The sequence below is a fragment of the Sebastes umbrosus genome, chromosome 23, assembly GCF_015220745.1.
Source record: "Sebastes umbrosus isolate fSebUmb1 chromosome 23, fSebUmb1.pri, whole genome shotgun sequence".
In the NCBI taxonomy this organism is placed as follows: Eukaryota; Metazoa; Chordata; class Actinopteri; order Perciformes; family Sebastidae; genus Sebastes; species Sebastes umbrosus.
In genome coordinates, this window is record NC_051291.1 from 13,773,382 (window position 1) to 13,788,607 (window position 15,226).

General features: G+C 39.5%; 1 protein-coding gene across 2 annotated transcripts; it reads left to right on the forward strand.

The window, feature by feature from the left end:
* Positions 1–606: 606 nt before the first annotated feature.
* On the forward strand, positions 607–15,167 carry prmt8b (protein arginine methyltransferase 8b). 2 transcript variants are annotated; one of them, XM_037760867.1, is made up of 10 exons: positions 607–1,369; positions 2,592–2,813; positions 4,884–5,039; positions 6,203–6,266; positions 6,813–6,955; positions 7,226–7,313; positions 9,222–9,337; positions 11,510–11,660; positions 13,246–13,367; positions 14,366–15,167. In XM_037760867.1, exons 1-10 carry the CDS (start codon positions 1,301–1,303, stop codon positions 14,447–14,449), a joined length of 1,215 nt encoding a protein of 404 aa, XP_037616795.1. In that variant the 5' UTR covers positions 607–1,300; the 3' UTR covers positions 14,450–15,167. The 2 variants fall into 2 exon arrangements, with proteins under 2 accessions (XP_037616795.1, XP_037616796.1); XM_037760868.1 differs by lacking the exon at positions 607–1,369 and adding an exon at positions 2,149–2,163.
* Positions 15,168–15,226: the final 59 nt, after the last annotated feature.

Below are 15,226 nucleotides of genomic sequence, written 5' to 3' on the forward strand. Positions count from 1 at the left end.
CAACATAAATGAAACATATACCAAACAAAAACAGAAAAAAATAAGAATAAAAAAAGGAAAGGAACAAAAATACCCAGAAAAAAATAAATAAATTAAAAATAATAATAATAAATAAATTAAAAAACTAAATAAAAAAAAAAACTAAGTATAAGTTGTGAATTATATGTAATATGGGATCAGCAGTTTAAAACTTGGTTCCCACTTCTAACAAAGCGTGTGAGCCAATAGCCAAACAACGTTGGTATCTCTGGGTCGTCAGTTAGTGTAGAAAAAAAAAGAGATAAATGGCTGAGCTTGACGGTAAGTGTCTGGCAACCACATGTTGTGAAGTAAATCCAATGGAACCGGGAGAGGGAGAATGTGACATCTAGTGGCTGAATGTTATCAATGTTATAGCACCTTTAAGGCACCACCGGAAATGGCCAATAATGCGCTCCAGTAAATTTAATAAGCTGTACTTTATTTAACAGTATAGTGCTAGAAAGTATAGCCTACCAGTGGACAAAATAATTTTTTCCCCAACACATAAAACACCTATGTTATATAAGCGAGCTGCTTGGAGAGGCTCATTGGTTGACGGAGAGCTGCTTCTGTGGAGAAAGTCTGGTGTCTGGAGGAGGCATATCTGTCCTTGGGAAGCAGAGATTTATACCTTTTTATATATATTTTTGTCACGATTCATTTCATGTCACCTCAAGGGGGGCTTCGTGTGAACTGGCAACTCACAGTTTGAACCCCTTTTAACTTTCTCTCTCCAGGGAAACCCCTCGGGATTTTACGCAGAAGGACTTTCCATCCTTACACGGAGGATTTCAGTCTGCTAGAGAGGAGTCAAGTAAGAGAAGTAGAAGAGAAGAAGCGTTGTGGAGTTTTGCTTATTTGCTTCGTGAGTGACATTTTCACATTTTATCGGATACCCAGAGATTTTTAAGATGCAGGTAATGAGGACGCGGTGCGCAAAAATGGACCCAAAAATGACTCCTGCTGCTGGGATCGAACCTGCAACCTTTTAGTCGGACTCTCTCCAGCCAACACCTGTATCACATTAACAATATGGATTACTGTATTTCACCCAGAGCAAATAATCCATTTAACAACTTTTTCTCTGATGGGAATGGATTTAATTTGGTGGTTTCTTTTTTATTATGACTTTCATCTTTACGCGTAATATTCCAGCCACACATCCTTAGCTTGGCTTAAGTGTTATATATATTTTTTTTTTTTGGACATTTTCAATAAAAAAAAATTCCACACTTAAAAAAAAAAAAAGGAGTTGTAGTCTAAAATCTCGTCGGCTCTCATGGGACTGAGGCATTCGTCGCGTTGTTTGCTGCTAAGGCGGAAGATGGCGGAGGCGGACAGCTCGGAGGTAGGTAGTAGGAGACCTTGTGGATGTCCTGCAGACCAGGACACTCTCAGCATGCTTATTTTTACACATTTGACTCGAATATCATGCACACATCTTTATTTTCTTAACATCATCATCGTGATTTCAGTGTTGCATTATGATGGTGTGTGCAAGCAAAGCATCTCCACAGCATCCCATCCAGATGTGATCTATAAGTAAACCGCTGGAATTGCAACAGTGATGATGATGTTGCATGCAGGATGTATGTTCTATCGACTGTGTTTCGCTGTCCTTGGTGCTGAAACAGGAAACCTGCATCCTTTTTACTGGCTCCTCTCTGAGTCTCTTGTGTGTTTAATATCCAAGACTACACTGTTTTGAATTTCCCAGTAAAATAACAGTAAAGAACTGATGGCAGCAGGGTTGCCTTTATGTTACTGTGAAAATTAACATTATTATACGGTGGCTGAAATTTACAGCTTTGTACTGTTAATGAAAAATATTGTTTTTTTTAATTAATTTCACAGTATTTTACAGTTAATTTACTGTTTAAAGATACATTATATAGCACCTTTCTTTTACATTATCTTACTGATTTGTTTTAATGCACTATTTATTTTTTACATACATTTTAATAAACATTATTTTTTGCATAGATGAATAGACTTAGCAGGTCATAGACATAGGAATAGTCACACTAAATACAATTAAAGGCACTTGTTAGGAAAAAGGCTATAATAGACTTGTTGACACTTTCCCCAAAAATGTCTGTCTATAGCTGGCTATAAGCACAGAATGCAAAACCATAACAACATGTGAGTGAAGAACAATAAAGCTAATTCACTGATTTTCTAATCATGTACAATGTACAAGCCTCACATGTGCAGATCAGGTCCCAGAATTAAAAAAAATACTGCATGAAACTGTTACTGATGATACTTTAGACAGTTGATCAGCAGTAAAGTGCTGTTTTTTTAAGAATGCGTTATAGTTCAGCTAAAAAACGGCCTATGAGCGTAATATAACAGGTTTTCTTTTGTATTAACAGTAAAGCACTGTTTTTAGCAATAACAGGTTAATACTGTTGCAATCCTGCTGTAAATTAACAGCAATGGTTTACATTGATATGTGAATTCTTATTACATGAATGAAGCAATGTATCTATCAGCCCCATATTAACATGCACACATTCTTGTCTGCAATTTCTACATTTTAATACTCCCTCTGTCTTTTCCTTCTCCAGCGACAGCAGCCTGTCACGTCCCCCCTCTCCCAGTCTGCCCAGCCCTCCTCACTGCCTAAACCAGTGCCTACCCACCATGTGCCCTGCAGCCCCCACACGCCTCATGTAGCAGCCCTGGCCAGCTGTCCCGGTCGAGGCAAGATTGCCAAGTTCATCAGCCCGGAGGATATGACATCACGGGACTACTACTTCGACTCCTATGCCCACTTTGGCATCCATGAGGTAGGCAGGCAGGCAGACCAGGCTCCTTATGTAAGACCGGGGTAAAAAGAATGACACCAGATGTCTAACCTTAACTCGCCCAAGGAATTTCATCCCTGTTAGTCTGGCTCTCTGTCAAGCAGGATATGTCAAACACCTCGGCTAATTTTGATTTTGGTTGTGATCCAAATCTTCTTTCTGTCATAGATGATATTTTATCCATAACTGAGAAACTATTGCATACACTTGATTACAAAGCCTCAGTTCATTTGATCTGAAAATCAATTGTAACAGCTACAAACAGCAAAACAAAGATCCAGGCAAAGTACAAATACAAGCTGAGAGGAGTCCTCCAGCGCTTTCAAACGCAAATTTGAACAGCATCGTACGTTGAAAAAAGTTATTAAAAAGTATGAAACCAAACACTATCGAAAACATGACGATAAAAACATCTCTCAGAAGCTTATAGCACTTCTAATAAAAAAAAAGAAAATTAATAATTTATTTTAAAGGTGTGTGCCAAATAAAAGTAGTGGTTTTCCTAAAAAAAAAATAGTAGGATTGCGAACTAATCATTACAACAATTTTGACGGGTCCAAAATAAATGTTTTGTTTATCTCTGTGGAAGATATCTGATGTATGCTTCCCACTTCTAACAAGGCTTGTGAGCCAATAGGAAAACTACGTTAGTATCACGTGGTATCTCTGGGTTGTCAGTTAGTGCGGAAAAAAACGGGTTATTGTTAGCATAGGTAACGCCCCCTAAACACCATATAAGGACAGGTAGTATCATAGGTAACGCCCCATTAACACCATATATGGTCATGTATTAGCATAGGTAACATCCCCTAAACACTATAGGGAAAGTGTTGTGCCATGTGCAAATAATGCTGTCAGAAGAAGAACTAAGATAAGATGAGATAAGATGAGATAAGATGAGATAAGATGAGATAAGATGAGATAGTATTTATTTAGCCCACAAATTTAATAATCCAATCATTATAATTTCTCTAAAATATATAATATTCTAATATATTCATGCATTTTTTATGTTCCTTAACTTTAAAACTTATGTTTCCTTGCGTTGGACAAACAATTTGTGGATTGTGAAAGCAAGATGTTTTTTTAAATCTTGGTAAAAGTGCTCTCAACCACTCGTAAAACTTCCTTTTACCTAAGTGAAGAGAAAACATAAGAATCCCAGAAAAATCAATGGGTACTAACCAAATACAAAAATAAGAGGAAATTTGTTTGTATCTCGCTTCCTGCATGAGCCCCAATGAGCCATGTGTCACTTGGCATCTGTCATACAGTGGTAAGACAGAAGGATATAAAAAAAAATACACTTTATTCAAATATATAAACGTCACATAATGATCCCCCAAATTAGAATAAACTCCAAACATAAAAAATCAGAGGCAATTGTCCGCCCACGATCTTGTGTAAACATAGAAAGAGGAGTGTGTCTCTTAGCTGACAAAAGAGGAGGCTTTTCCATTACCAACCAAATAAAACAGATGCATCATAATAGTCCATGCTCAGTATGCCATAAATGAAAATGATCTGTGTGTCTCTTACAGCCAGTGAACCGCTAAATATAATTGCAGAGCTACATACTCTTTCTAATGACCTTGATCTGCGGAGGAGCGGTGGCGGAAAAGTTTGGGGACCTTTTTTTTTTAAAAATGGTGTCCATATTTAGCATGTAGGTCAGGTTTCTTTGTCTGCTTGCAGACAAAGAGAGCGTCCTGATTAGAGGAGGAGTGCAACGCAAGAAAGAAAGACGGGAAAGTGGGATGTGTGAATGGGCTCAGGGAGATGGATATCAGGGCGTCCCCAAAGGCTTTGTGTCGTACTCCTGTCTATTTCAAGAAGCTCCGCCACTGTCACAGAGGCTTTTCGGCCTACATACCGCCTTATCTACTTCACTATATCCATTAAAGACATGAGGAAATGTTCATTATGTGACATTATGTGTATTCCTTTGAGCTTTTATATCTTCAGGTACCAGTTCAGTAGCTATGCATGTTATTGAGATGGCACAAATGATTATGTATCACAGCTATGAGCTCTCATTTCTGATTTAAACAGGAGATGCTGAAGGACGAGGTGCGGACGCTGACCTACCGGAACGCCATGTACCACAACAAGCACGTGTTCAAAGATAAAATCGTCCTGGATGTCGGTAGCGGCACGGGGATCCTCTGCATGTTTGCCGCCAATGCCGGGGCCAAACACGTGTACGGGGTGAGACAGATATATATATATATATATATATATATATATATATATATACACCCTTTGGCCACTCCATAGTTTATATTCTACATTAGGATCATCCAATCTTTAAATCTATATGAGAGAGAAAAGCCACACACCTTTTCAGTATCACATTATCTCCCTAACAAATGCCTCTTAAGGGCCAGTTTCTTGTGTTCTGTTGAGAAATTGGTAATCTCTTTCAGACAATCTTAATACGCACAGGGAATAAGAGACATCTGGCTCCCCTCGTCACAGGTTATACATTGCCGGCAGCATCTCTCCCACAGTTATGTATAATTCATGTACTTTATTACACTTATGGATGGGAGGGCAAAATGATGTATTAGTTTTCACGCCGCGCAGGGTCTGAGATGAGCAATCAGGGACATTAGTGTTTGGATGGATTGGCAGGGTTTGATTAAATTTGTCCTTCTGATATTACCCCAAAAGGTTAACCTACTGTACATGGGGAGGGGAGATGGTAGCTAACACCATCGCAGGTCACGTTCAATGACAAGGAAATATATTTTTTTTTATGACTAAGGAATATTACATATTTCTTATGAATTATTATTACACAGCTTTATTGAATACTCAATTCTGATTGATTTATCGGGTAAGTAGCCATGTAATAAGCAGGATAATGTACAGCGAGCAGGTCATTGTTGTGAAATAAACCCAGAGAAAACGATGGAAAAAAATGCCATGCAATTATATATTCTTTTTATTTTCCACTTTCACTGAGTTAAATCTTTTAACCCACTTCAGTACTGATCATAACTACCAAATATTCTTTCATTTTCAGAATTTTATCCCTTAGATGTTTGTTTACATAATGCCACTGTTTTTTATAAAAGTAAAAAATAAACGCAAAAATAGAATTATTTTCTGTATACGAAATGTTGATTTTTTTTTTTCACAGTATGGGATATGTCAATGATTAGCAACAAAATTGATTTTGAATTTATGCCATATGTATTAACACAGCCAAAATAATCGAAAATTTTAAAATTAGAAAGACAAAAACGTCCCTAGTGAGACACAAGGATTGAAATAATGAGAAGTGCCTGTGATGTTACTTAGAAACAACGTAGATATTGCAACAAACATTCAACCGTTTCTGCGGTTTTGTGCTTGTGCCTATACAGATTGAATGTTCAAGCATATCCGAATATTCTGAGAAGATCATCAAGTCGAATCACCTACACAACGGTGAGTCGCAGTGCTTTTCCCATTATTACTATTATATTTCTCATATCCGTCTGTCTGAATCGCAGAACAATGCGTTGGCATCTGGATTAGAAGTAGCGTGAAAAATCAGCATATTTCCATCATTACCGTCACACTCGACAATATTAGTCACAGTTCTGATGGTTAACTGGCAGCTCGCCTCTTGATGTCAAATAAGCGCTATCCCCGCCATCAATCAGAATTCCCCTCAGCAAGGGCTGATTACCATTGTAAAACGCCACCCTGAACTTCACAGATGGAGGGCTGGCAACAGATGGTGGGTTTCAGATCCTGCACATTTCACATCACGCTTGTTTCATCTTTTTAATTTTTACAATTCGGGTATTTAAAGATGATGGATTAAAAACCCAAAGTGTCAATAGTATCTCTTTAATGTTTTCCTTTTTTAAAATCAATCTCCTACGTCATGGATCAAAGAGGTCAGAGGACAAATTCATGCATTAATGTGACGAAGATGCCGTGAAGTAATTTGTCACCTTGCTGTTTTTGTGGCTCTCCGCACCGTAGTCATTACCATCTTCAAGGGCAAGGTGGAGGAGGTGGAGCTGCCCGTGGAGAAGGTTGACATCATCATCTCGGAGTGGATGGGCTACTGCCTCTTCTACGAGTCCATGCTCAACACCGTCATCTTCGCCAGGGACAAGTGGCTGGTATGGATGGTGCAGCTGGAGGCTTAGCTTAGCCGGACAAATAAGGCTTTTGACACATAAACACAGCAGACAGTGATGAAGTAGAGGATTTACTGTGCTCAGATGCTGAGGTTACACATGAATGATCTGGTTTCTAACCACGGTTGTCGCCTGCAGGGCTTCAAACCCGCCGTATGCGATCTTAGATTACATGCCAGGTGTGTGAACAATAAAGCTGATGGATGGTGTGTGTGTGTGCATTAATACCTGAAGCTTTTTTCTTGCATTCAGAAACCCGGCGGCCTGATGTTCCCGGACAGAGCAGCTCTCTATGTGGTAGGCATCGAAGACAGGCAGTACAAGGACTTCAAGATTCATTGTGAGTAATTTGTTTTTTTTGCCCTCACGTTTTTGTCTCCCCTTCAGCTGCGCAGTGCATTATTAATGACCACTGTGCAGATGAAACAAAATCAGAACTCCAGTTAGATATAAAAACTAATGAGCCGTTCTTTATAAAAAAAAAAACTGTAGCTTTGTGAAGATTTGTGAAAAAATCTGTTTGGCTGATGTATTATACTGCAGACTGTGTGAAATGAGTAAGTCATTAATAAAAGGTCGGCAGTTATTAATAATAAAGAGTTTCTACAGCACAATAATTCATCAGGTTTGGGTTTTTAAGGGGACATGTCATGAAAACCTCCCTTTTTCAGTGCTTGTGTTCATACATTTGGATATCTGGAGTGCCAACCAACCCACAAACGTGATAAAAAACAAGCCATTCAGATTTGGCTCCCCTTCCTATGTCACATGCAGGCTCATCAGAATATCAAATCTTCCACAGCTAAATCACCAACTACTTTGATAATCGATTAATCGGTTTGAGTTATTTTTTAAGAAAAAAAAGGAAAAAAATTCTCTGATTTTAGCTTTTTAAATGTGAATATTTTCTGGTTTCTTTAGTCCTCTATGACAGTAAACTGAATGATTTGTGGACAAAACAAGACATTTTCTAACGTTTTACAGACCAAACAACTAAGTGATTTATCGAGAAAATAATCAACCGATTAATCGACAATGAAAATAATAAAAGTTAGTTGCAGCCTTACTTGAGAACTACCTTTGCAAAGGTGCACCATATTTTTTCGCGCAAGCCAATCAGAGCAGACGGGGCTTTTTCGGGTGGGGTTTTGTAGAGACAGGTGGTAAAACGGAGCATTTCAGACAGAGGGTGAATACAGGTATATTCAGACAAACAGTATGAGAATAATAAAGCGTTTTTTGAACATTAAAGCATGTAAACATTTTCTAGTAGAAACCTAAAATACAAATATGAACCTGGAAATGAGCATTATATGTCCCCTTTAAGTGTTAATAACATAGTGATGAATGGATTTTGGTCAGCAGCCCTCTTGTAGAAGTGGTCCAAATGTCCACAGTAGTAGACTAAAGCAAGTTATGCTAGGATATACAACAGCCAAAAGGATTTTTCACAACCTGGCAACCCAGATTATACATAGAAATGTCTGGTAAAATATGCCGTATTAGAAAAAAGTATCAAAAGTATTAGGGCGCCTTGATCCTGCAGTACTTTCTGTGCTCTAAACTGACTTCATGTGTTCAAATATCTATCACAGCAGGAGTGCAGAGCTTAACATTGTGATCCAGATCAAAGCACCAATATTAAAGGTGCCATTCACACTTGTACTTAGGCACCGAATCTGGGTTAATAACTTCTTTTACTGCACAGGTGGCCTTCTCTGTTCTGGTACATCTACACATGCACATAAAGGTTTTCACATAAATCCCAAAAGGAATTCAGTCTACCCAAACCCCATGCGCTTTTATTTTTAGTTTCCCTCTGCGTCAGTGGCATATTCCACCTTCTCATCGTTCAGACGTTTGGCTCTCTGACAAAGCAAGGTGGAGTGGAGGGACAGAGGGAATGGGGGAGGGAAAAGCCAACAGTGTTTTCAGCCCAAATTATGATATAAAAAAAAGAAGCCTGCCAGACATGTTGGAGGAGGCGGAGGAGGCCGGAGTCTATTTTCAGGAGGCCTTGCCTTTCTCTACATATAGGGGCTGGATAGACAGAAAGACAGCGTGAGTGCGGAACTCTTTTTTTCCTGGCAGGGTTTAAGTGCTTTGTTTTATTTTCTCTCCTACCTTGGTGCTGACAGCTTGGCAGGAACAGAGAGAACAGAGCTTTGCAAAGTGTAGAAAAATTCAGAAAGAAAAAATCCCAATGTGTATTCATATGGGTGCTGTTTATGTTTGTGTTTACGCACAGGGTGGGAAAACGTGTACGGGTTCGACATGAGCTGCATTCGCAATGTGGCCATCAAAGAGCCTCTGGTGGACGTGGTGGATCCCAAGCAGGTGGTGACTAACGCCTGTCTCCTAAAGGTTCGTCCTTAACTACAAGCATCTGTCTTTCATGCCATATTAATTTTATACCTTGAAAAGCCTGCGTGTTTGAGGTATACACCCCAACAAGCAAGGATTTTCCATCTTTTGTGTTCTCTCTCTAGGGCTGTCAGTCGATTCAAATATTTAATAGAGATTAATCGCATGATTGTCCATAGTTAATCGCACATTTTTTATTCTTATCAATATGGGAGTGGGCGCATATGCTTGCTTTATGCAAATGTATGTATTTCTTAATTATTGGAAATCAATTAACAACACAAAACAATGACGAATATTGTCCAGAAACCCTCACAGGTACTGCATTTAGCATTACAAATATGCTCAAATCATAACATGGCAAACTGAAACCCAACAGGCAACAACAGCTGTCAGTGTGTCAGAGTGCTGACTTGCCCCAAACTACATGTGATTATCATAAAGTGGGCATGTCTGTAAAGGGGAGACTCGTGGGTACCCATAGAACCCATTTACATTCATATATCTTGAGGTCAGAGGTCAAGGGACCCCTTTGAAAATGGCCATGCCAGTTTTTTCGTCATCAAAATTTAGCGCAATTCGGAACGTTATTTAGCCTCCTTAGCAACAAGCTAGTATGACATGGTTGGTACCAATGGATTCATTAGGTTTTCCCTAAATCTATTTTCTAGTACATGATAGAGGTTTCTGTTTCCATGCTTGTTCACGATGAACAGAGGATAAGAGCATTCAGGGAGGTGATAGCGTTTTTGTTTTTTGGTCCCCTCTACCTTTCCCATCATAGCTTCATCCTTCTCTCTGCTTTATATCATGTTTTTCTATCTCATATCTTCATTCCTCCCTCTCCTCTTTTTTTTTTCATATAATTTCGTAGTCTCATTTCTCACCCTTAATCACGTCTTCTCACCCTTCGTCTCCTGTCACATTCTCTGATTTAACCAATGTCATGCCTCACTCGTTTCGAGCGAATAGGGAGGTCTCACTCTGCCTCTGTCACACAAGAGCAGGCACTGAGTCACCAGTAAGCACCAGCCCTCCTTTTGTGTTAAAAAAAAGGTGATTTATGTGTTAGGTCACTAGTTAGTTAGTGACACGCCGGTCTAAAAAAATGAATTCTCACTGTCTGTATCTCTTCCACATGTATGTATATATTCAGGGCTTATTCACCCCCTCTTCCTTTGCTGCCAGACACATCATCCCGTCTTAATTCAAACTGCCACTCATTCCTCACACGCTAAAATTACAAAGTCGCTCTCAGGGACTTTGTAATTCCTCCTACAATTTGCTGTACATGACACCGGCCTGGTATCATTGGAAAGGACAGAAGTGTTAAATCGCAATCTGTCATGCCGACGCCACATGGCCGAGCGATCCGTAGCCCAATAGGCCGGGGCGAGATGAACAGTGTAAAAATCCTTAACTACGACATCATCTACATGCACTCCTATCCTATTTTTGGAGCCACAGTGATGCCTGCCAGGTAACAAAAATGTGAATTTGTGGCCGTATTCATGAGGCAGTGCTCGATACGGACACGAGCGAACACACACACACACACACACACACACACACACACACATAGCCTCCCTCCCTTGTAGACTTGAGGGAGGACACCCACACAGCATGTGTACTGTGAGCACGCTGCGTTCGCCAGCCGTGATTCAACCTGTGGGCTTTCACACGCAAACGCTCACACATGCACAATAATTACAGTGAATAATCAAGGGAGGATTGACACACACATGTACTGCATGTGTGTGTGTGAGAGACGGCGAGTGGGTGACAACTTGTGCTTGTACATGCGGTGTGACTGAATTGGAAAGAACAGAGATCTCTTGAAAGCAGTCTTTTACCTTATGGAAAAATTACAATCTGAAAGCAAATTCATGGGACCTTTAAGATTTATCGTCAACTTGGAAATCAAAATGTGGATTCTCGTGATTCATAACATGAGCACAAGTAAACAGTCTGAACTGCTGACAAAAAAATAGATATATTGTTGCATGGAAACTGCGTAGGGTGTAAAATCTGTCTTTCTCTACTACTGACAGAGAGCCATGTTTAACAGATACAGGATTTCTCTTCTCTGCAAAAGTGTTTTATAAAACCGTGTGTCTATTTGCAACATGATTAAAGAGATTATTGTGAAGCAAAATAAATATTTTTTTGCAGGAAGTGGACATCTACACTGTGAAGCCAGAGGACCTGACCTTCACTTCAGCCTTCTGCCTGCAGATCCAGCGCAACGATTACGTCCACGCCCTGGTCACCTATTTCACTATCGAGTTCACCAAGTGTCACAAGAAGACTGGCTTCTCCACTGGTGAGTAGTGTCTGTTTACACATAAACACATTCATCATCGGTACCAAATCCCTCACCAAAACCACTCACAACTTCTGCCTCACTGTCGACAACTCTACTCCGTCTCCCTGCCCACACATCTGCAACCTCAAATTAATTTTCGACAGCAGCCTCTCGTCCGAACACAACGTCGACTGCCCTTTTTCCACCTTCAAAATATAGCTCGTCTCCGCCCATCACTCTCGTTCTCTGCTGCCGAAACTCTGATCCATGCCTTCATCATCCAAAGTCCTAAATAAACTCCAGTACATCCAGAACTCTGCTGCTCGTCTGCTCACCCATTCTGCTCCCACCGATGATCACATCACCCCCCTGTCCTCCAGAACCTTCACTGGTCCCACAACGCATCCAATTCAAAGTTTGAGCATATTTTTTTATGCTAAATGCAGTACCTGTGAGGGTTTCAGGACAATATTTGTCATTGTTTTGTGTTGATAATTGATTTCCAATAATAAATATATACATACATTTGCATAAAGCAAGCATATTTGCCCACTCCCATGTTGATAAGAGTATTAAATACTTCAAATCTCCCTTTAAGGTACATTTTGAACAGATAAAAAGTGTGTGATTAATTTGCGATTAATCACGATTAACTACGGAAAATCGTGCAATTAATCGCTATTAAATATATGAAACGACTGACAGCCCTATAAAGCATACAACAAAAGGACAAAGGTGAAGGGGATTTAAAGAAGTAAAGGTGAGAGGCAGCATTTTCTTTCGACACACATCCCAGTTGTGAGCAGTTTTTTAGTGGAACTACTTTCTACCAAAAGAAATGGTTCTCGGAAAACTGTTGAAAATGGTTCAGCTAAGGTAGAAATCCCAAAGGCAAATCCCAAAATATCTTCATGACTAGATACCACTAGAGGTGAATGCGAAAATGATGTTCTTTAACATTTAAGTAAACCAACCGTTTAGGCTTTGATGTCCACAGAAAACATGAAAAGTACATGGAGAGTGTAGCCAGTAGATTCAGTTCCCACTCTCCGGTCTACCCTACAGTGAAATATTCAGCCAATAATCCAAAATGTCTCTTAAAATATTTGAGCACATTCATTTTTCAAGCTGTAAATCAATCATCTTAGCACTTGGCTGCACTCTGCTGGTGTTACATGAGCTGACCCCGGTGGTGGAATCACCGAGCGCTTCTGGTAACGTGGCGCCGAGGACGCCTATTATAGAGAAAGTTGCTAAGCTGTTATGTAAGCTTATGTTAATACATCCAGCGCTTACATAATATCGTGTAGAGGAGGTGGTTCTATGTTTGGCTGAGTCTGTTGGGCCTGAGGCTGAGCATCACTGAAGGAGTTCTCTCCTGTCAGCCTCAGTATTTCTCCCACCGGGTGAGCCGGTTTCAGCTTCTTTGCTATTAAATTTCTTCCATGTTAACATGCCAACGGGAGCCGAGTGCCCATTGGAACCAGTACGTTTTGTAAATTGTATAATTTCTCATGCTCTTCTTAACTTCTCTTTCTGCTTTACTCCTTTCCTCATCTTCCTTTTCCTGTTTCCCTCTTGTTCCTCCTGTCCTCTACCTCAGCTCCAGATGCTGCCAGCACACACTGGAAGCAGACAGTGTTTTACTTAGAGGATTACTTAACTGTCAAGAAGGGAGAGGAGATCTTTGGCAGTGTCGCTGTCAGGCCCAATGAGAAGAACGTGGTAAGACTCATAATAAATAGGCACAAAATTTGCGATATATTTAGATTTCTGGCAGAGAATTAATTCTATATGTAACATCTTCATCATTTTTAACGTAGTGAAAATGTAGTGGAGTAAAAAGTACAATATTTGATTATGAAAATAAGAGGAGTAGAAGTATAAAGTTCAGTAGTATGAAGTGGAAATACTGAAGTACAGGTACCTCGATTTTGTGAAGTTGAGTTGAAGTTGAAGTTGTAAAAAAAAGGATTATTTTTTAGATTATTTATAGGTTCCCTTTCAAAAGCTCTGTTAATACTGCTGTTGCTTATGCAACTACCACAGTAGTATTGAAGCTGCTATTATATTACTACTGCTACTCATGAATAAATTAAATGTTCCATCTAAAAATAAAAAAATAAAGTTTCGCTACTTTTATACCAAGTGGATATTTCTACCATTCATTTCTTAATTAAAGGGGACCTATTATTCTTTTTGTGTTTTTCTCTTTCCTTTAGTGTGTTATATAGTTTATTTGTGCATGTAAAAGGTCTGCAAAGTTACAAAGCCCAAAGTCAAAGGAAACACTGCTCCTGAACTGCATGAAACGCCTTGCTTGAAGTCCCGCCTTTCCTTCCTTAACGTGGTGATGTCACCAAGTAAGACATTTGCATAATACCTGCCTAGCAGCTAATTTGGCACGCCCTCATACAAAGTTAGAGCGGAGCTGGAGAGGAGTCCAAAGAGTTTAGTTCGGTTGACCAATCACAACAGAGTGCCAGCTGACCAATCAGAGCAGACTGGGCTTTTCAGGAAGGGGGCGGAGCTCAAACAGAACGTTTCAGACAGAGGGTGAAAAGAGGTGCTGCAGCACAGCCGGTATGAGAAAAAGTAAAGTGTTTTTTGAACATTAAAGCATGTAAACATGTTCTAGTAGAAACCCAAAATACAAGTATGCACCTGAAAATAAGCATAATAGGTCCTCTTTAATTTATTTAAAATTGTTTTATCATTTGCAGCGTGACCTGGAGTTCACCCTGGAGCTAGACTTTAAAGGACAACTATGCGAGGCCGCTATTTCCCACGACTATAAAATGCGTTAGGAACAACAACAACCAGCCAACCGACTACCCTCAGCCCCTCTCGACACACTCGGAGAGGGAGGACGGCACCGGCTCTCCCAACAAGCATTCCAGTTGGCCAGCGAGGGTCGACCATCTGATTGGATGCCATCATGCCAGCACCTAAGTGATGTCATCAGAATAGGCAAGTATCTATCAGCAATAGTGCCATCACCTGTAACAACTTGATCGACTCGGGCACATCGTTGAATGTAACATCCTAAATGAACTTGATTTTTTTTTTCTCTCTCTCTCATTAGTTTCTGGAAATTGTATGAATTCTGAGTATAAATTTATATTGCTAGTGCAGCTAATTGAAAAGCATTGATCTGCGTGATGTCGAGAGGGTTAAAGCGCCGTCATCTGTTTTTCCTTTAGTCATTTGTTACGTAATTATATAGAGGATGCAGTAATAAATTGTGTTTGATTTGATTTATTATTTGCAAGTGATTTTTTTGTTTTTTGCTTCATTGATTTCAGAAAGGTGTGAAATGTAATTTCTTTATTTCTTTAATTGAGGATAATTCAGAGCAAAATGTACTTTGGTGCCAGAATAAAAACAGAACAATGCCTCAGAACAGTAACAAAAACAGATGCAATATGTCATGTACCACTTTGTTTTGATCGGACGAACAAAGAATATGAAACGAAAAAAAAGAAAAGATGAACACGATGATGAATAAAATGTCAAAGAATCAGATTTTTCCTCTCATGATTTTCAGCTATTTTAATGAATTCCAAATAATTTAGTTCAGTTAT

What these genes read in the sequence shown, in the direction of transcription:
- prmt8b (XM_037760867.1), top strand. Translation starts at nt 1,301, where the DNA reads ATGGGACTGAGGCATTCGTCGCGTTGTTTGCTGCTAAGGCGGAAGATG. An exon ending in TCGCCAGGGACAAGTGGCTG is followed by an intron (nt 6,956 to 7,225) that starts GTATGGATGGTG and finishes TCTTGCATTCAG; the next exon opens with AAACCCGGCGGCCTGATGTT. An exon ending in CTAACGCCTGTCTCCTAAAG is followed by an intron (nt 9,338 to 11,509) that starts GTTCGTCCTTAA and finishes ATTTTTTTGCAG; the next exon opens with GAAGTGGACATCTACACTGT.